At 42.0% G+C, this 22,502-nt stretch overlaps 2 protein-coding genes across 4 annotated transcripts in view; one reads left to right on the top strand and one right to left on the bottom strand.

Moving 5' to 3' along the window:
- Positions 1-14,486, bottom strand: part of cant1a (calcium activated nucleotidase 1a) — a 28,314-nt gene extending 13,828 nt beyond the window's left edge. Inside the window, exon 1 of one of the 2 annotated variants that reach the window (XM_070857765.1) lies at positions 14,382-14,486. In XM_070857765.1, coding sequence (XP_070713866.1) covers positions 14,382-14,463 — 82 coding nt within the window. In that variant the 5' untranslated portion in view covers positions 14,464-14,486. Of the gene's footprint in view, positions 1-14,287 lie in introns of both variants that reach the window. The other variant, XM_070857766.1, reaches the window with a different exon arrangement.
- A 113-nt stretch (positions 14,487-14,599) lies between these two features.
- The window catches only part of cog1 (component of oligomeric golgi complex 1), a 42,053-nt gene continuing 34,150 nt past the window's right edge, over positions 14,600-22,502 (top strand). For both annotated transcript variants that reach the window (XM_070857762.1, XM_070857763.1), the window contains exons 1-5: positions 14,600-15,154; positions 17,349-17,596; positions 19,784-19,965; positions 20,185-20,355; positions 20,689-20,845. In XM_070857762.1, the coding sequence (XP_070713863.1) occupies positions 14,840-15,154; positions 17,349-17,596; positions 19,784-19,965; positions 20,185-20,355; positions 20,689-20,845 (1,073 nt within the window). In that variant the 5' untranslated portion in view covers positions 14,600-14,839. The remainder of the gene's footprint in view (positions 15,155-17,348; positions 17,597-19,783; positions 19,966-20,184; positions 20,356-20,688; positions 20,846-22,502) is intronic.

Here is a 22,502-nt window from a genome sequence, read left to right as displayed (position 1 = left end):
GCTACCTTCACAGATTGCTGCGCGGTGGCGAACCTGTGCAACTTACAGGGAACATTGCTACAGGGAGCCCAAACTTTACAAGGTAAACGCAATAACATTTGCAGCTGTCACATGATCAGAATGTCACACATTCAAACCTCCAGGAATGCCTCCAACCAGAGAAGGCAACCCTACAGAGGGCTGAAATGTCAAGTCAGGAAGCACTACTGTCGGACCTGTTGTCTGCCACATGGACAGCTCAATCAAAGCGGACAAGTCAAGTTATTCATGCTGCTCTGGCCTTAACTATTCTCAATATTACATAATTTGTTTTATTTCACACTAATCATCTGAACGTTATAACTTGCTTAATTTGTAGCTTGATTTTACAATCATTTATTTATCCACGTGGACATCATGAGCTAATTACACAGAATTATAGAAATTACAGCTCAGGAGAAGGCCTTTGACTGGAGCTGTCTACTCTAATCCCATTGAGCTGCCTTTACTGTCCCGCAAGCCAATGTTCCCATGACACTCACTGGCAGCAAATAAATGAAGCTAATATGTCACTTCCCACCTATGAACTCCACAGCACATATTTGACAGGAGAACTGTAATCTCATCTCTTGGCTCAGATGACAAGTTTTAAATTATTCCTGCTTCACGCTCATAGTGTCAGATGTAATTGAGGGATTCAGACCACATTACTGCACAGAAATATCTTCTGGACAGCCATTGTTCTTTTCATATTGCTTTTCAAGATACTGACATGTCAATCCAAGTTTTTGCACTGCAAAAAGGCAATGCCTAAAAGCAGACTTGAATCTTCTGTGAACTGAATCTTGCAACTTTATCCACAAGTGGGAACGGTGCCACCAGGACTAATATTGAGCTTTTTAACCATGGTATGATACGATGGTTGCCCAACATTTTCTCCTACCCACTTCGAATGGCACAAAGCACAGCATTGTCAGACTGTTGTATTAAAATAACTTTTGGACGAAAGCATTACCTGGACAATTGACTCCACAGAGCTTTTATCGCCTCAATGGGGAAACAGGCTTGTTTGATTCCCACTGCAGTATAGTATTCCGGATTAGTGGCGAGTTATTGCAGCTTTTCTTCAGGCTATTTTTGGGCCAGCGATCATTTGGGCGAAATGCCAAAAGTAGCGCTCGCCGTTAATCTGGGCCATAATCGAATGCAAGTTTCCATTATGAGCACTATTCTCGGCCTTGCACGAGGATGACGTCATATAATATATTATATATATATATATTTTTTTTTAAATAAATTTTCCATATTATTTCCTATCTTATTTACCTCTAAGATCACCTCTCAGAGGCCTCCTTTCCAAGCTGAAAAGCCCAAGTCTCTCTAATCTGTTTATCCGACATTTGGAAACCACCTCGTGGTTCGTTTCTCCATTGCCTACAGAGCTCAAATGTTTCCCTTGTTTCTTGGCGACTAGACCTGGATAGTGTTCAATGTGTGGTCTGACCAAAGCACTGTACAGTTTGATCATGGTTTCTTGGGATTTTTATTCCACTGTTTTGGTTGTGTAGTTCAACCTTCTATTGACAATTGCTACTCTATATTGGCTGGTGAGCTGAGTCTATGAAGACTCCTAGAGGCTAGACTTTCCACTATGATCGCTATCGCCCAAAAATGGGTAATATTTCTAGCCTTAGTGCTTTTTTTTTATTTTTCAGGATCGCTGGAATATCTCCCATTTTAAAAACCGCTAATTTTGCATTTTTAATTTGGGCGATAGCCTTAGTGATGTGAAATGGGCCATAGCGATGTATTCAGTTGTGCAAGGCTCGCGTCCACAGCAATGGCCGTTCTGCGCATGCGCATTTTTTTCAGGCAAAGAACTTTTCCCAAGGGGGTTGACAGAGAACGGGGACTTGGTCCCCATCAATAACATTATAGAACCTTTCATTTATTCTAGCCCCTGTTGCTTTAGAAAATAAAATCCATCAGCCAACTGAGGTGAATTCCATTTCCTTCCTCATGGGAAGACATACCCTAGCTCTGCTTCTACTTGTACTGTGGACCAGAGAGGGGGAAAATCCATGATTAATATTAACCCTGGCATTGCAGCAATGTAACTTTTCTCATTTTATTCTCCCATCTCTATTCTGCAGCATGTGATTGATGATCAATACTGGTTGACAAATTACAGACGCTCCCCGCCTTCTCATCACTATAAATCGCTATAAATGCCCTTAATTTGTCCTCAACAAATACAAAGTGATTAGATGATTGGCAAGAGTCAAAAAGGCCCTTAAAATCACTCACAAATTGATTCTCCTGACAGCCTTTTACTACAGATTCTCCCCATAGTACTGAGTTGTGCCGGTTATTGCAGCTTTCCTTCAGTCTAATTTTTGGGCCAGCGATTATTTGGGTGAAATGCCAAAAGTAGCGTTCGGCGATAATCTGGGCCATAATCGGTTGCAAGTTTCCATTATGAGCACTATTCTCGGCCTTGCACGAGGATGACTTCATATATTTTTAAAGTAGGCTGGGCGATGCAGCTCATTCAGCAGTGTCAAAAGTTGGGCCGGCGATAAATGGGCTATAATTGGGTTCGCCAAAAGTCTAGCCCTAGGTCTCTTTCAACTCCATCCATAGCTATTCCAACACCCTTTACGAAGTATGGATGTTGCTATTTTTTCCTTCCTATGTGTAATATCGAATGCATTAAATTTAATCTGCTACTGTTTACATCACTCACATTTTGTTTACCTCATTCTGCAGTTTATGGCTGTCTCCTTCGATTCCACTGTTGCTCTTGGTATCATGTGCAAATTCAACCAATTTGCATTGAATTTTAGAATCTAATCCATGTCATGGTGTAAACTAGAAATAGTAGTGGTAGCAACACTGAGCTCTGGGGCACGCACACAGTACTCACCTCCCACCCCACCTTGACATTACCGAACTGACCAACAACCATTGTTTTCTGCCTTTCAAACAGTTTCTTATACATAACTAGCTTTTGCCCTAAATCCCTAAGCTTTAAATTAAAGATACAAATGAAAGATTATTCATTATGAAATACCTTTTGGAAGTCTTATTATGCAATGTTATATGATTTACTAGTCAACTTGGGTTGTTACTTTCTCAAAGGAAATCAAGGAGATTGGGACTGCTGTTTACTAGGTTGTTGAACAGATAATCCTCAAATTTACTCCAGACAACACTCAAATTTACTCCCACTAAATGATTCAATTATTTTGCATGGAATAGAAGACTAATGGGTGTACAGTTGCCTGTGTCTGTTGTCATTTTTTTTAAATTCTGGGCATCACGTTAGCCTGAGTGCAATCTACTGGTACTTCCCCAGTGTCCACTGACTCCATCATTACGATTGTCAGCACCATGCAAATCTCCTTGCTAGTCTCAACAATCTGGGTTAAATATCATCTAACACTGAGGATTTTGTTGTTTTAAACCTAGGTTGTCTCGGACTTTCATCTCATTTACATCAAAGTCTTGAATTGTACCGTGACAGTCTTTCTGGGCAGAGCATATTATTCATATATTCCCTTGCGAATACTTTGAGGAAGTAGGAAGTAGTCATTCAGAATATTTACTATCTGGTGCTCCATCAGTTTCAAGTATATTTGCATCTTTTAGTACTTTCACTTCTGCTCAGTTAGTCCTCCTGCTACTGTGATACCCTGTACTGATCGATTATTTACTGTTCTGTTTTGTCTCTACAGCTGTGTCTTTTGTCAGTGTCACTTAGTTCCTCTGATGACCCTTTTAACTCGTTTCAATATAATCCTATATTCATCAGTGAGCACCTTCTCATTTCTCACTGAAGAATTTATAAATGTCACTTTTTCACTATTTCACTTTTGATTGTTTGTTATCCATTTAGGGTCATGCTCAATTAGTCTGAGCTTGTTGATCTTAAGGATGTACTTGTGCTGCATGTGAAGCATTATTTCCTTAGAATCATAAAATGGTTACAGCACAGAAGGAGGCCATTCGGCCTATCAAGCCAGTGCCAGCACTCTGCAAGAGCACTTCAGCTAGTCCCACTCCCCCGCCCTTTCCCTGTAGCCCTGCAATTTTTTTTCTTTCAGGTACTTATCCAATTCCCTTTTGAAAGCCATGATTAAGTCTGCCTCCACTACCCTTTTAGGCAGTGCATTCCAGATCCTAACCACTTGCGGCCGAAAAAAGTTGTTCATGTCGCCTTTGGTTCTTTTGCCAATCACCTTGAATCTGTGTTCTCGACCCTTCCGCCAATGGGAACAGTTTCTCTCTATTCTAGACCACTCATGATTTTGAACACCTCTATCAAATCTCCTTGTAACCTTCTCTGCTCTAAGGAGAACAACCCCAGCTTCTCTAGTCTATCCACATAACTGAAGTCCCTCATTCTTGGAATCGTTCTTGTAAATCTTTTCTCCACCCTCTCTAAGGCCTTCACATCCTTCTTAAAGTGCGGTGCCCAGAATTGGACACAATACTCCAGTTGAGGCCAAACCAATGTTTTATAAAGGTTCATCATAACTTCCTTGCTTTTGTACTCTATGCCTCTATTTATGAAGCCCAAGTATCCCATATGTTTTAACCGCTTTCTCAACCTGCCCAGCCATCTTCAGCAAATTGTGCACATATATCTCCAGGGCTCTATGTTCATGCACCCCCTTTAGGATTGTACCCTTTAGTTTATATTGCCTATCCTCTTCCTACCAAAATGTATCATTTCGCACTTCTCTGCATTAAATTTCATCCACCATGTGTCCGCCCATTTCACCAGCCTGTCTATGTCTTCTTGAAGTCTATCACTATCCTCCTCACTGTTCACTATACTTCCAAGGCATCCTTAAAGGCATCCCATTTGCTTTCTACTGAAATGTTGACAAACATCCTCTTTCAATCCATTTGTCTTAATTATTCACTCACCTATTTGAATTTAACCACTTTAAAAATGATAAATCTGGCTCCTGGTCTTCAGTATAACCAAGTCCAGATTATGTCAAACTTGATCTCTCCATGGTCACAATCCTGGGGTGCTATGATTTCTACTTTTTGTACGTTATCTAGGTCATTTTGAAATAGCAGGTCAAGATGTGCAATCAGGCAGTACATATACCAACTCTGACTCTAACCCACTTGTGTTTCCTAATTTATACTGTGTTGAATAAAGTTTTCCCATTACAAATAACTATCCTGTTCTTGTACATCCTTCTTATCCCTTCATAGCCAACTGTTCTCCTTTTTGTGTTGACCTGATCAAAATCTCTAATGTGAAGAAATTCAAGCTAACTAGATAGTCATTTCTGTGGTTTACTCCCTCCCACTGGATCAACTTCATTTACCTTCCAGTTATTCCTGATATATATATGGTCGCCACCTTTTCTGTCCTTTCTGAACACTCTCCAGCCCTGAATATTAAAACAGCTTCTATCCTCTGGGGTTATCCATGTTTCAATGTTCCCACACATTTATAAATGTAGGGCGTAGTTTCCCACTGTCACAATAGCCTCCAGTTCTGCCATGCTATTTGATTCTTCTAGTGTTTATAAGCGCATCTTAATGTAGTTTTACCAACGAACCGAAGATATATTTCTGTTCTTTTAAAGTGCAGACAGAATTCTTTGATAAAGACATTCTCTTCCAAATGATCACACGATAAGTCATTACCTTTTCTCACACTTGGGTGAAGTCAATGCAATGGTTTTATTTGCTTCTGACATTTTGCTGCAACAGAAACTATGTTTACTCTTTACTTGTAGTCTGCAAACTTACTTGCAGAACTAACCAATCAAACTTGACACGATCAGCTCGAAAAAAAAGTCTTTAGAAGTTAAATTTCAGTTTAAAAAAAATAATATTTGGATTCAAATTGATTACACCTATCCCAGCAGAACAGAAAACATTGCTTTACAGTGAGAGCTGATGGGAGTTTTGTATAGAAAAAGATTACTCTTCAAGATATCCTTGATTAGCTCAGGAAGTCCACTTGTTTCTTTTGAAACATTCATGAAATTAATTCAATACTATGGTTGGTTTTGCTTTTTTCCCCCAGCTTCTCAGAAATCTTTAAGGTCTTCTGTGGACCCATTTTCATTTATCGGAGGAAATGAAACATATATCATCATTGATTTTCCATACCACTAATACATTGACTTCTGATCCCAATGCCTCAAACTTAAAATTCTCATCCTGGTGTTTAAATTCCTTCAGGGCCTTGTTCCTCCCGTCGCTATAACCTCCTGCAGTGCTACAACCACCCTAGCCCCGCACTGCCAGACTTCCTTGGAATCTAGCCTACCGTGCATCCACCCAAGCAATATTCCCGTTAAGCTGCATGCCCATGCAGCGGTCTGGAGGACCAGTGCAAGCTGTTCACCAGCTTTTACATGGGAAAAATCATGCGTGTATTACGATGTGAATGGGCCATGCAGCCAGTTAAAGTGCCCGCACACCAAAACAAAGAGGGAACATAGCACCCAACCCTTTGCCTCACTGTTGGTGGCCGTGCCTGCAGCCACCTTGGCCCAATGGAACTGTATTGATCTTCAGTGGTTTATCTTCATTTCTGCCCAGAAACAAATCCATCAGCAACTAGTGGTGTGCCGCAGGGATCAGTGCTGGGACTCCAACTATTTAAAATCTATATTAAATGGAAGAAGGGACCAAGTGTAATGTAGCCAAGTTTGCTGACGATACAAAGATGGGAAGAAAAGCAATGTGTGAGGAGGACACAAAAAATCTGCAAAAGGACATAGACAGGCTAAGTGAGTGGGCAAAAATCTGGCAGATGGAGTATAATGTTGGCAAGTGTGAGGTCATGCACTTCGACAGAAAAAGTCAAAGAGCAGGTTATTATTTAAATGGAGAAAGATTGCAAAGTGCTGCAGTACAGCGGGACGTGGGGGTACTTGTGCAAGAAACACAAAAGGTTAGTATGCAGGTACAGCAAATGATCAGGAAGGCCAATGGTATCTTGGCCTTTATCACAAAGGGATGGAGTATAAAAGCAGGTAATTCTTGCTACAGTTGTACATGGTATTGGTGAGGTCACACCTGGAATACTGCGTGCAGTTTTGGTTTCCATATTTATGAAAGGATATACTTGCTTTGGAGGCAGTTCAGAGAAGGTTCACAAGGTTGATTCCGGAGATGAGGGGGTTGACTTATGAGGAAAGGTTGAGTAGGTTGGGCCTCTACTCATTGGAATTCAGAAGAATGAGAGGTGATCTTATTGAAACAAAGATAATGAGGGGGCTCGACAAGGTGGATGCAGAGAGGATGTTTCCACTGATGGGGCGACTAGAACTAGAGGGCAAAACCTTAGAATAAGGGGACGCCCGTTTCAAACTGAGATGAGGAGAAATTTTTTCTCTGAGGGTTGTGGATTTGTGAAACTCACTGCCTCAGAGAGCTGTGGAAGCTGGGACATTGAATAGATTTAAGATAGAAATAGACAGTTTCTTCAACGATAAGGGAATAAGGGGTTATGGGGAGCAGGCAGGGAGGTGGACCATGATCGTATTGAATGGCGGAGCAGGCTCGAGAGGCCGTATGGCCTACTCCTGCTCCTATTTCTTATGTTCTTATGAGCATGACTCAAGGCCCAATTATTTAAGCGATCCACCAGATATAAAGAATGCTACTGTCAATTGAATGATGAATAGAACCAACCCAACGAATCCAACTGCTGCTTCACAAATCCACTGGGGTGGAGTACCAGCAATAATTCCTTCTTCAAGTTTTGGGAAATATTAAAGTGCTGACTTATCATGTTCAGACAACAAAATCGATCCACATTTTCATGGACTTTTTTTTTTGAACTGCTGAACATGCACTTTCCGCATTTGCCTGGGGTCTGATGGAGAACTGGGCAAGAATGGAAAATGCAGAGAGCAAGGGAGAAAAATTGCAAAAGGACGCTAGTATTGGGCTGCTGTCCCAAAATCAGAATTGCCAAACAAAATTGCCTTGGTGACTAACTTTGATCCCAACACTGCAAACTGGTGACTATTTTTGAACATTGCAATTTCAATTCAGATAACATTTGCTATATTTATTACCATTTCATAATGTATTCTCTGTAATCCTGTGATAGCTTGATGCACTGATTTTAGGAAAACAGATCCAAGTATACTAAGTTTGCCCATTATGTGTGTAGATCGTGGAAAAAAATTCTGTTGAACATGATGCAGTAATTTATATCTGCTCACTAACCAGTAATTACAATGAAGACAGCACTGAAGTATGTTCAACTACTTCAGTGTAAAATAATATATTCAATTATTGGAGAATTTAAGAAAAATACACATTGCAGTGATTGATTTTATCTTGCAATCATAAAGGTTTTAGACCAGGCACACAGCAAAAGCTTTGGCGTTTGAGCCGACATCGTTTCCATACTTTTAGGAGCTGATCTTACCAGATTTTAGTTCTATGTGTAACAAACAAGTTTAAGTAGAAAAGTCAAAATGACTTTAAGGATTAGAGATCTGGGAAAACTTAACCAATTATTCATCTCCCCCATATTTATTAGAGCAAAATTGTTTTCAAACAAACTCACAATAAAAGGAAAAGTTACATTATTTTACTGTATATAGTTATTTCAGCAACAGGGCTATAATAGATAAGCATCATGACACAAGCTGCATCTATTAGTCTTGGCATCCGATAGTTTCATGTATGAGCAGCAGTATTTAAGAATAATTGTAATGTGTTTCTGATATACTCAAAACACCAGTTTCTAAACTGAAAAGGTGCTTTAGAATCAGAGGCACACACAACATAGACAAGCACTGCCTTGAGATCTAAACAGGCTAACTTCAGATATGACCACATGTGGCTGTTTGCCAGAGGGTATCAACTTCGAAAAAAACCCACCTTGGCAGACTACAGCTGTCTACAAATACGACACAGATTTCTCTAACGTCGCATTCACCCAATAGCAACTAATAAAAGAGCTCATTATTCAGCAGTCCAGCAGGGTTTCAGCTCCAGCGACTGAATCTTGCTTTATATTTACATTAGATTTTTTTCAAATAAATGCTTTAGTTGTGAGCTCTATGCTTCTTCCAATGCTGCAACTATGATCAGGAACTTACTTTGGGAGGTTCATAGAAGCAAACTTGCATTCGAATGGTTTGAGCTCCTGAAGCACCAATATTCTATGTAATTTACATTCAACATTTTTATTTAAAATGAATATTAAGAACTGTAGTGGCACATATTTACTAAAATATGTTTATTCAGAGTAAAACAGCTAATGATATACTCACTGGTTGTTTCCTGTTCAATTATACAACGCCCGGTAACAGGAAATGATAGGCTAATTTCACCTCGCACTGATGGGCTGTCATCATTCTGCTTGTATTATGGATGCACAATACAGGCAAGCAAAGAACGTAAGGATTAGCAGCAGGAATAGGCCATTCGGCCCCTCGAGTCTGTGGCACCATTCAATAAATCATGGCGAATCTTCTACCTCAACTCCACTTTCCTCATATTCCTTGATTCCCTTAATATTCAAAAATCTATCGATCTCTGCCTTGAATATACTCAACGACTGAGCATCCACAGCCCTCTGGGGTAGAGAATTCCATAGATTCACCACCCTCTGAGTGAAGAAATTTCTCCTCATCTCAGTCCTAAAGGGTCAACCCCTGGTTCTGAGACTGTGACCCCTGGTTCTAAACTCCCCAGCCAGGGGGAAATATCCTCTCTGCATCTACCCTGTCAAGCTCTAAGAATTTTGTATGTTTCAATCAGATCACCTCTCATTCTTCTAAACGCGAGAGAATATAGTCTACTCAATCTCTCCTCATAGGACAATCCCCCCCCATCCCAGGAATCAGTCTGGTGAATCTTTGTTGCACTCCCTCCATGGCAAATACATCCTTCCTTAGGTAAGGAGACCAAAACTGGACACAATACTCCAGATGTGGTCACACCAGGGCCCTAAATAATTGCAGTAAGACATCTTTACTCTTACACTCAAATCCTGTTGTAATAAAGGCCAATATTTGCTTTCTTAATTGCTTGCTGTACCTGCATGTTAACTTTCAGTGATTCGTGTACAAGGACCCCCAGGTCCTGCTGAACACCAACATTTCCCAATTTCTCACCATTTAAAAAATACTCTGCTTTTCTATTTTTCCTACCAAAGTGGATAACTTCACCTTTCTCCATATTATATTCCATTTGCCATGTTCTTGCCCACTCACTTAGCCTGTCTATATCCCCTTGAACTCTCTTTGCATCCTTCTCACAACTTACATTCCCACCTCGCTTTGTATCAGCAGCAAACTTGGATATATTACATTTGCTCCCCTCATCCAAATCATTGATATAGATTGTGACTAGCTGAGGCCCAAGCACTGATCCTTGAGGTACCCCACTAGTTACAGTCTGCCCAACCTAAAAATGACCCGATTATTGCTACTGTGTTTTCTGTCCGTTAACCAATCCTCAATCCATGCTAGTTTATTACCCCCAATCCCATGAGCCCTAATTTTGTTTAAGAACCCCTTATCGAATGCCTTCTGAAAATCCAAACACCCACTGGTTCCTTTTCAAATAAATCAATTGAAAATTCATACTTGAACCAAAAAGCTTTCAATGATGTTACAGTTGTTTGGCTGATATATTATTGGCCATCAAGCACCTTGGGGAAAAGAGCATTACTGAAACTACAGCCTGGATGTCACTGTGAGCAATGTGACTGTATAATATTCCAACACAAGTTCCTCTCTGCTATTTTGAGAGGCGCACTAACCCTTTTATTTCCAATATGCCCCCCCCGCCATTAAAATACTGAAACAAGTGTAATTTCAGTGTAATTTGTGGCTCTACAGAGTGACCCATGAGCAGATTATGACATAATGATCATTACCACATACTGAGCCATACCCAAAATATTAATCATTCTTTATCTTTTAGATGCTTATCGACCTCCTATTCATTGCCACCATTTGCTGCTTCTACCCTCTCCTCCACCCAAAAAAGTACACTTTAAAAATTGTACAGAAGAGAACATGCAAATACACTGTAGGCACGAAGGGGATGAAATTCTTAAACTAGAGAATACCAATTTTTCACAGCAATTCATTCATTTCCCAATTAAATGTTAGAAATTTCTGACCATGTGATTGATTTCAGTGGTGTTTATCGATTGTGGAGATAAACGCGCTCCACTGTTTATGTACAGATAAATGAAGTGAACGACAGATCTCCCATGGTGTTTGTTACATGGTGAAGAATAAATTCTTTGTATATATAGCATCTCATCAAGCTTCTCAAACATCCCAAAGGACTTCACTTATGATTCATTATTTTAAAGCTGTCAGTGAGTCAGAGAATAAACTTTTACAGCAAAGACCCACAAAACCCCAACAGCAACCATTCCTCATGCTTGGAACGGAGTAGAGAAGCCCTCCTCCCTGCAAATAGGTTTTTGCTTTAAATGCTCATTCTTAGACCGCTTGATTGGTTGGCACCATCTGCAGTTTTTGCAATACTTTCTAATCCTTCAACTTCCATCACTCTAATTCCTATCATCTAGTTTGCTTATGGTCTCTCCATATCTCTCCAGCCTCTGCCTCTGCCTCTCTCTAACTTTCTGCAACTTTCACTATGTCCCATTTGCCCAACTACTGAGTGTAATTAAGAAAGAAAGAAGAAATACTTGGATTTATATAGCACCTTTCACAACTACCGGATGTCTCAAAGCACTTTACAGTCAATGAAATACTTTTGGAGTGTAGTCACTGTTGGAATGTAGGATTAAGTTAATGAAATAGGAAAAACACTTGTCTCCATTCATTCATTTTTTCTCATCCGACAAATGTGCCCATTAGCAGTAAATGGCTCTCATCTCTCCCCGATCTCCACAAGAAATAAATAAGCCAGTAGTGTGTTAATTGGAGTCTGACTCTGCAGACATGCGTAATATGGGTGTTATCGGCGGTCTCAAACTATTCCAGGTGGGGTACGACTGTTAAATTCTCAGCCTCGCATTTCCGTGAGGATAATACCAATAAGTCATCACAAATAAAAAAAAACCTCTACAGTTCTCCTTCACTTCCCACTGTTGCCACTCCACAATAGCAGATAGATCAGTCTCCCCATTCCTCTCTCTCCTATCTCCCCCCATGAGCTCCATTCAAGTACCTTGGCTTGGAAATCAGTTATTTAAGCACTATTGGATTACAATCATTTCTAAATCTTGGTTTAACTCCCTCCTACAAACTGAATGTGAATTGCCTTTTGACCAATGCTGTCAGTAGATTTCATCACTATACATGAACTGCAGTCAAAGGGTGGTGAAGTCTTGGCAAACAGATCCAATTTCTTACTTTGAAGTCACTGCTGGGCAACGATTGAACAACTAGTTCCTGTAGGCCACCAGCCAATTTCACAGAAACTTTAGTTTGGTTTTCTGTTAAACAATTAGCTCAGATGCATAAAGCTGCATCCTCACCAGCACATCTTTGTGATCAGTACATCATACAAGAGAGTTCATCGGAGAAATAGCACTCCAAATAATCTGCAATACATCGGAATAAAACTAATGAAGCAATTAACTTTGGTATAATTTAGCTCAAGCATTTCATATCAATCACTACCTAAATCATTCTTATGCAAGATTTATTACCACCAATGAATTGGATGTTCCAAGTTACTAGAATTTTGAGTGGAAAACCAACGTAATTTCAAAACTATACACTAAATGAATTGTTTACTATGGTATCACAAATGTACAGTGAAATAATTTTCAAATTACTGTTAATAATTCCAATCATAAATAACTGCGCACTTGCTATAATGAGTTACTCAATCCACTGTTAAACAACAGTTGAAGCTGCCCCAGGTTGGGTGGAGGAAGGTCAGAATGGTTGGATAGGGAAGGCGAACCCTACTCATTTCATAGTCAAAAAAATGTCAATGTACCCACATGCTTTATTGAGAAACATTACATTTCCAGCTTCCTCATAGATGCGTCAATGTTTTAAGTTGCAATACTTTACAGTAGTGCCATAAAATGTGCCCCAAGTGCAATTATATGGCTGCTTCTGCAATGCCGTGAAGCAGTTTCCACTTTGCTGTGATGCAGAAGTAACTTCAGATTCAGGTCCTGATCCAACTTAAGCAGTAATGTGACCCCCTCAAGGCCATCTAAAACTCAGGCTTGATATCGCAAGGACTAGAAATCCAGTGGGGCATCAAGCTAAATTAAAAAGTTGGGGGCCGGTTGGACATTTAGAGCACTTAATAAACTTAAAGAAATTAATTTTTGTTTCAAGTGCAGCAATGTTTCTGCTTGTGCTCCAAAGTGGACGCTCATCTCCCCTGGCTTGTGGACTGGGGGAAAGAGAGAAAGAACAAGTGACTGAGATTCATTCCAGGCAGACAGTATAAACCACAGGTTGCTGGCAGCAAGTTAACTTGGTAGTTACCAGGTTAAGAAGGCCCACCACCGCCTCCACAGAGCACGAGAGACTGGCAAGACATGGAACCTTGCCAGTGTCACCCACATTCCAAAACCAAAAAACACTGCAGCCTATCAAATAGCCACTAGTGATTCTGTCACGACACACGCTACTTTTATACCTATAATTATGCTTCAATATAGAGAAATTGACACAGTACATGTAAACCTGTGGCATTGATCATGCCAGAATTACAACACGAAAAATGTTTTAATGTGAAAAAAACAATCCCAAAGCTTACAACTTGCTCCTACAAAAAAATCGGTCCTATTCTAGTCGTAGCGGATACCTGTGATCATTTCCAATGGAAAACATCACAGATTTAATAACTGATTATTGCACTCTCTCACTACATGCAAAAGGGAAGGATATGGCTGCATAAAGACTGCAACGTATGGGGAAAAAAAACAGAAAAGTTTGTTTCAAGCAGTCAAGATTGGGTCCAAAACGATGAAATATTGTAACAGGTGACATCGCTTCGCAGGATGTATTAATATGCAGCAATACAATCACATTTCCCCCTGCTTTTATAGGCCACCGCGTACTCTTTTTAAACAAATTAACACGGCCTCTCTGCAGCAGTGGTACAGGGTCAGCGAGACAACGGATATTATTTTGCAGCCGAGCTTCCTGCTGCTGCCACACATTTGCAGCGCACAGCAATCAGACGGCTTCCCGGCCCTGGGGGCACGCGCACCGCGGCCATCCCATCGCCCTGGTAACGGCGGGCGGGGGGGTGGTGTCGGTGACTGCCATTCTCCGCCTCCCTACCGTCACCGGAATCACGGGAAGCAGATGAAAGAGCTGATCACACTTACCGACCGCGCGGTGCTAGTGTCACCGCCGCCACCTCCAGTGCTTCACTCCCGCATTACAGCCGAGGGCGGAGAGCTGTCACGCCGCTCTGCTCACCTGTGAACTTCCGCTCGAGCAGCTGCCCCGCCCACCTTCGCCAGAGCGAAGCGCAGGGAGGGAAGAGGATTCGCGCATGCATCAGGCAGGGCCGGTTCAACTCACGCATGCGTCGGCCGGGTCGGTTCAACCCCGCGCATGCGCCGGCCGGTCCGGCTCAACTCTGCGCGTGCGTCGGCCGGGCCGGTTCAACTCTGCGCGTGCGTCGGACGGGCCGGTTCAGCACCGCGCATGCGTACTATGTCCAATCCCCCATCTTCCTTCAAGGGCCACGTCTTTCTAATAGAGACAGAGAGTTACGGGTGAAGAAAGGAAGAAAAAAAACAGGCGTTTTTCAATTCCCAAATCGGGAGGTTGGTGAGGCGGACGGTTGTTTGAGGCCCTTGGTCGGGCGGTGGCATTGTGTCAGAGGCGGGCGGAGTGGAGCGGGCGACCCTTTTCCCCGCCCCGGGGGAACCATGGCCGTCTCCGCCAGCAGCCTCCGCGTCGGCGACATCCAGGACACCGTGTCCTTGTTCGAGCGCTACAGCACGGAGGAGATCCGGCAGGTGGAACGCCGGGTCCGCGGCGACATCGAGCAGAAGAAGGAGGAGCTGCGCCAGATGGTGGGCGAGCGCTACCGCGACCTGATCGAGGCGGCCGACACCATCACCGAGATGAGGCTGTGCTCCGAGAAAGTGGTCAACTCGGTGCAGGAGATGTACGACTACTGCACCCGCATCAAGCCGTCCGCCGCCGGCAAAGCGGCGACCGTCACCGCCAAGCGCAACCAGGTGTGTGTGTCTGACCCACCACCTGCCTGTGGCCCCACAGCAACCGGCGTTTATAGCCTGCCCAAGGCGCTAAAGGAGGAAAACGCTGCTCTAGTAGCTCTGTGCTATACATTATTGTAGTTTATTTTTCTATTGAGTTTTGGCTCTCTCCGTCCCAGTGGTCTCTTCTGTATGAATTCTTTCAGGTGGAATTGCGACTGGTTTCTAAAGCAATACTAAGTTTATAATTGGCAGTATAGGGTAATTTCAGTTTTTTGTTTACATTTTTAGCGATTTTCAGTTAGCATGTTTTCAATGTTTTATTATGATAGCAAAGACCTATCTCATCCAGCGTTTACAATTTGCATTAATATGGCACCTTTTTATACAATAGTAAACATCCCGTACTTAACTGAACAAGAAACCAGTCCCCAGCATTAATAATAGTCAGGGGAAGTGACCTAATGTGTGGCCAAAGAAAGTGGTTTTGAGGAGGCTTTTGAAAGTCGGACAATGGGAGTGGTGTTTAGGGAGCGAATTCCAGGATCAAGAATGCTGAAGGTGAGATGGGTGATAGATACGTGGGACTTAGTGTGGGTTTGGATGCAGACAGCAGTGTTTTATTTTAGTTCGAATGTATGTGGCATGATCCTCAAAGGATTGGCAAAGTGGATCCTAGAGATGACAATGGCATTGATGTGGATTTGAGGAGGTGGTATGGGCAGAAGCAGATGATGTTTGAAGTGGAAATAGACAGCCTTTCTGATAGTACATGAAGATGCATTTATGCAGCACTTTTTAAGTGTAGAAAAATCCAAGAGGTGTAATTAAAAAATGGATGTTGCACTAAATAAGGAAATGTTAGGACCTGTGATTAAATGCTTTGGCAAAGAGGTGGAGGGGTTTAGGAAGAGAACTTGAGTGTTGTTTAGGCGGCTGAAGGCATGGCCACCAATAGTTGGGTGAAGGGGAGGGGGTTGCTCAAGAAGCTGCCATCAAAGGAATTTAGATTTCATGAAGGGGTGCTGTAAGGCTGGAAGAAGTTAAAGATGGGGAGGGGTGAGGCCATGGAGGAATTTAAACACGAGGATGAGAATTTTAAATTTGATGTGTTGGAGGATGTAGGATAGGGTCTGGGCAGCAGAGTTTTGGATGAGTTGAAGTTTATGTTGAGGTTTCAGAATGGTAAACTGTCTAAGAAAGCTTTGGAACAGTTGAGTCTGGACATAATGGAGACATGTATGAGGATTTCTGAAATAGATGGGATGAGTTTGGGGTAGAAGTGGGTGATAGGTAGTCTTCGTGATAGAGGATATGAAGTCGGAAATTCAGCAGCTGTGTGTGGGGTGGGGTGGCGGGGGGGGGGCAGTTCAGGACTAAGCATGGCAATGGATCAGATTGCAAAGGAGAGGAACCTAGTGGGCAACTGTCAGCCTGGGAGCCATCTTGCACTGCCATTGTACGTGGTTTGAAGCTCGGTCATGAAATAGGTCATCGATGTTGCATACCATTCGGTTCAGTCTTAAACCCAGAGATTTGGTGGCTAAGATGCATATTTTAAGACAGGAGCTGAGCAGTTTTTCAGTATTAAATTGAAGAAATTCTGAACCATCGATGACTTGATTTGGGACAACAGCGTGTATTTATATCGCACCTTTAATGTAGTGAAACATCCCAAGGTGCACGGGAGTATTATGAGATAAAAAAAATTGACACTGAGCCACATAAGGAGAAATTAGAGCAGGTGACCAAAAGCTTGGTCAAAGAGGTAGGTTTCAAGGAGCATCTTGAAGGAGGAAAGAGAGGCGGAGAGGTTTAGGCAGAGAATTCCAATACTTAGGGCCTAGGCAACAGAAGGCAATGTTTGAGCGATTATAATCAAGGAAGCAGATAACACAATGCTGGCATATGGAAGCTGACGCCATGTCTATGAACAATGTTGCAGAGGGACGGCTTATTACTGAGGTTATGAGGGGAGTCAGAGATGGAGTCTTGGGCCACGAGGCAATTCTGGTCGGATAAAAAGCAATTTCAGATGTTCTGACTATGGGACAAATCAGTTAAAACAGCAAATGCGTGTGATACACAGCAGGTCAGTCAGCATCTGTAAAAGTAAAAGACCAGCTATTATTGTGATCCTGGAAAACTTGATCTTTAAACTGTGTTACTGACATGTGAGTACAATGTAGACAGTAATTTTATATTTTTGCTTCAGGCTCAGCAGCAACAGTCCCAGGAGAAATTCTACAGTATGGCAGCACAGATCAAACTCCTTTTGAATATGCCAGAGAAGATTTGGAGTGCCTTAGAATCATCTCAGTATCTCCATGCTACTCAGATGTATCTGCTGTGCTGTCACATTCATAGTATCCTCCAGTTGGACTCCTCGGGTTCCCATTACAGTCCTGTCCTGGCACGCTTTCCCATCCTTGTTCGACAAGTAGCAGCAGCAGGTCATTTCAGGTTAGTTAGTCATGAGTAAAAATAACTTTTACTCTCACTTCATCCAGCAGTCAAATACTACTGGCACATTATGCATTATTTTATTGCCAATTTTGGATGCTTGAGTAGCCGCACCACAATGTTTTAAAATCGCCTTTCACACGCGGTTTCTAGTTTTGACTCTATACCTGTGAAATTGCCTCTCTTTGAAGATCATCATAGTTTTAAGACAGATTGTTAACTTTTATATATTGGGTGAAATGGCAACAAAGTGTGGCTGCTTTGAAATTAACCTTGATAGTTCTTGAGAACGTACAAAAAAGTAAACCAGGACTGAGACAGGGCCAACCTAACTTGTTTGAGAGGATGTAGTACTTTGCAGTATTAGATTTTATTTTATTCATTCATGGGATGCGGATGTCGCCGGCAATGCCAGCATTTATTGCCCATCCCTAATTGCCCTCGGGAATGTGGTGCTGAACCGAATACAACTGAGTGGCATGCTAGGCCATTTCAGAGGGCAGTTAAGAGTCAACCACATTGTTGTGGGTCTGGAGTCACATATAGGCCAGGTAAGGACAGCAGATTTCCTTCCCCTAAAGGACATTAGTGAACCAGATGGGTTTTTATGACAGTTACCAATTGATGGTCACCATTACTGATACTAGCTTTTTAAAAAAAATCAAGATTTATTGAATTAATTAAATTTAAATTCCCAGCTGCTGTGGTGGGATTTGAACTCGCATTAATTCTTGGATTGGTTGTTTTAAATGATCGGTGGGGTGCCAGCCAGAGGTAGCAGGTTCCTTTTTGCTCTGTATTACAGCTAAACATCAAGCTTGGTAACCTTTTCAAGATACTGAAAAAAGACTGCAAGGATGTATGTCTGATCTGTTGAATGCTTTCAGGGGATTGGGAACATTAGCTCATCTTGGATCTAAGAAGGTTTTACTTCTGATTAGAGAATGAACTAGCTTAACATTTTACACAAAAGTGTACAGCTTTGCAGATTTATTTCTTTATGTTTCCCTGTTGGCCAATACTGATCAGGATTATACACCTCGGTTTAGATGATCAAATTTGTTGCTGGGATTTTAGCGATAGGTAAAAACAAAAACATTAGCAGCTATGGATGGTAAACAATTGTCAAGAAAGCTTTCCTTTCTTTGGGGAGTCACTAGGTCCAACAGACCTGGAAGGTGCTAATTACAAATCCTAATTACAAAAAAAATTACGAACCCATGTTTGGATTATGAACCATGTTCCTGTAGAAGTAGATCTTAGCTGATAATGAGTATGGGTCGGTTCACTAACTGGTCTTCAGACAGCTGGTGTCAGGACTGTCAGAGCCTTTATGAACGGAAAAGATGACAAGACAGCCTAAAGGCTGCATATATAGCTATAATGTAAATATTCAACCTGTGCAGAAATTGTGCTGCCAACAGACATAACTATCTGTTTCCAAATGCTAGATCATGTAATAGATTGCAGAGAGAATTTATGATCCTTCTCTCTATTAAAATTTATCAGGTTACAGGGCACTTGGGATAACCACAGGCATATTGATCCCCATTCCCACTGCCACACCTGAAATTCTTCCAAAGCTGTGGTGAAATAGTTGGTGGGGTTGTCTTTCAATCAACCACACATTCATAGTGGGATGCTTAATGAGGTTAATTCAGGCTACACAATCCACTTGGTATCTGTTTTAAAAAAAATTCTTTGCCATCCCCCCCAACGAGCATGACCCACTCAACAGGACTAGACATAAAGTATATTCTCACCTTTCAGTGTGATAATTTAGTAAGCTTACCAATTCTGCAGCAACACCAGCTCTGTTGAGTAAAAAAAGATGAATTCAGTTCCTCGGAGAGCTGTAGTTTGTAAATGACACACCTGGGATTTGAAATAGTTTGTAGTTATTGGATGCAAAGGGAAAATATTCCTGCCCTTTCTATGACATGATCAGAAATGAGCACTGTCTTAAGTTTTTACATGTACTGTATTTCATTGGTGCTCCATTCAGCTCCTCCCCTTTGTGGGAATAACTTACTCTTGGCCTTGCTGTAAGTCCTAAAGAATGAAATATCTGTGTTTTGGTGAGGGCTATTGTGTCAAAGTAATTATCTGAGAAGTGAAAGCTTCATTTTGTTCTAGCATGGGAAGAATACAGTTTCTAAGTCAATCTGTTTATTTCATTTTATTTAGAGTATCCATTTTGCAGGAGAGTAAAACACTTCTGAAGGGCCGTGCAGTATCAGACCAAGCGATTGCAGAGGCCCTCTGTTCCATAATGCTCCTGGAAGACAGTTCACCACGCCAAGCTCTTGCTGATTTTCTTCTAGCTAGAAAATCGTCAATTCAGCAGTTACTTAACCAACCCCAGCATGGTGAGCACCAGTTTTGGTCTTGTTTCTGTAGAAAAAGGAGCAAGTGTTTGAATCTAGCCTTTGAATAAATTAGAAGAAAAACTGTATTATTGTGACCAAGGAGTGAGGTTGATGGTAATGATCAAGAATTAGTTTTTTTCTTTCAATGGTACTTTCAAGGATTGAGAAGCTATGTCACATTTTGAACCTTGCAGAAGTTAATTAGTGTTCTGTCTTTAGGTGCTGGTATTAAGGCACAGGTGTGTTCATTGGTTGAGCTGTTAGCCACCACAATGTATCAGGCTCAAGCTGTGTTTTACACACCGACTCAAGGAAAAGTGGCAGACACTACACTAACCTGTGGTCTTCTCTTCACTACCTTGGAATCCATCACAAGTGAGTTCCCAGCAGGTATGTGTGGGTCTATCAATGTCAGTTGCGATTAAAATTTGTTTTTAAAGATTTAACAATGCCAACAGAAGCGTTTCTAGATTTTATCCTTTTGCTTGCTTAACTTGGAGCTGTTTGCTCAAGCTATGCTGAAGAAAGTACTGGTGTATAACAACAGCATCAGATTTTGTGTCACGTTGAAAATTTCAGTTGTGTAAGAGCTGTGGTTTTAATGCAATTATCAGAGGTAGAAGATCATTGCTGTCAGCCAGAGTGCATATTTGCAAATATTGGTGAAAATCTTTGGCTGTATTCACTGTATGGCAACTAAACACCTCTGCTTAACGTTTGCAGATAAAGGAATCACAGTGTTAAAAGAAGAGGTGAAATCTGAGAGTTGGTTCAAATATTTGCCACCTTCTATTGTGGATTTTCAGCCATCTCTGAGGACCCTTGCTCATCCAATAAACCGTGATTACCTTAGAGACACTCTTCAGCAATGGATCAACATGTAAGCAAATGGGTTTTAGTTGTATATTGTTGAACATTGAAGAGCAAAAACCAGTGGCATTAGAGTACATCATCATCATAGGCAGTCCCTCGGAATCGAGGAAGACTTGCTTCCACTCCTGAAGTGAGTTCTTTGGTGGCTGAACAGTCCAATATGAGAACCACAGACTCTGTCACAGGTGGGACAGATTGTCGCTGAGGGAAGGGGTGGGTGGGACTGGTTTGCCGCATGTTCTTTCCGCTGCCTGCGCTTGATTTTTGCATGCTCTCGGCGTCGAGACTCGAGGTGCTCAGTGCCCTCTCGGATGCACTTTCTCCACTTAGGGTGGTCTTAGGCCAGGGACTCCCAGGTGTCAGTGGGGATGTCGCACTTTATCAGGGAGGCTTTGAGGGTGTCCTTGTATTGTTTCCGCTGCCCACCTTTGGCTCGTTTGCCGTGAAGGAGCTCTGAGCAGAGCACTTGCTTTGGGAGTCTCGTGTCTGGCATGTGAACTATGTGGCCTGCCCAGTGGAGCTGATCGAGTGTGGTCAGTGCTTCAATGCTGGGGATGTTAACCTGGCTGAGGACGCTGATGTTGGTGCGCCTGTCCTCCCAGGGGATTTGTAGGATCTTGCGGAGACATCGTTGGTGATATTTCTCCAGCAACTTTTGAGGTGTCTCCTGTACATGGTCCATGTCTCTGAGCCATACAGGAGGGCAGGTATTACTACAGCCCTGTAGACCATGAGCTTGGTGGCAGTTTTGAGGGCCTGGTCTTCAAACTCTTTTCCTCAGACGGCCGAAGGCTGCACTGGCGCACGCACTGGAGGTGGTGTTGGATCTCGTCGTCGATGCCTGCTCTTGTTGATGGGAGGCTCCCGAGATATGGGAAGTGGTCCACGATGTCCAGGGCCGCACCGTGGATCTTGATGACTGGGCAGTGCTGTGCGGTGAGGACAGGCTGGTGGAGGACCATTGTCTTACGGATGTTTAGCGTAAGGCCCATGCTTTCGTACGCCTCAGTGAATATGTCAACTATGTCCTGGAGTTCAGCCTCTGTATGTGCTCAGACGCAGGCGTCGTTCATGTACTGTAGCTGGACGACAGAGGTTGGGGTGGTTTTGGATCTGGCCTGGAGACGGCGAAGGTTGAACAGGTTCCCACTGGTTCTGTAGTTTAGTTCCACTCCATCGGGGAGCTTGTTGACTGGCATTAGGGCATCCACAATTGATTTATTCTATCAACATTAATTTTAGCACCAAATGCAACGAGCTCATGGATTTCTTCATCTCTAAGATTGAGATTTACTGCCTCTTCCACTCTTTTCACCTCCCCCTTCTTTTCCCCAATTTTGTGCGTGTCCTTCTTTACCCTGAGCCATCCCAGTGTCTGTTTTTTTTTTAGCATTATTTAAAGAAAAGCTAGCGTACAAATTTCAGAAGCTTTATTGTAGTGAAGTTAATATTGTGTTTTTTTTAAACAGAGGAGCTGTCCATGTGTTTGTGTGTGTACGCATACCTGTTTAAAGAAAGAATAGCACTATGCTTCACATTGAGAAATGTGTTTATTTCTTTAATATTTCAAGTGTGACAGGCTGCTGATTATACACCTGTGGTAATTTTTATTTATGCAAAAATTCCAAATTATATATATCTTTTCTGGAGAAGTCAAACTGTGC

The sequence above is a fragment of the Pristiophorus japonicus genome, chromosome 16, assembly GCF_044704955.1.
Source record: "Pristiophorus japonicus isolate sPriJap1 chromosome 16, sPriJap1.hap1, whole genome shotgun sequence".
Lineage (NCBI taxonomy): Eukaryota > Metazoa > Chordata > Chondrichthyes > Pristiophoridae > Pristiophorus > Pristiophorus japonicus.
Note: the sequence above shows the minus strand (reverse complement) of the source record. Positions and strands in the feature narration are given on the sequence as shown.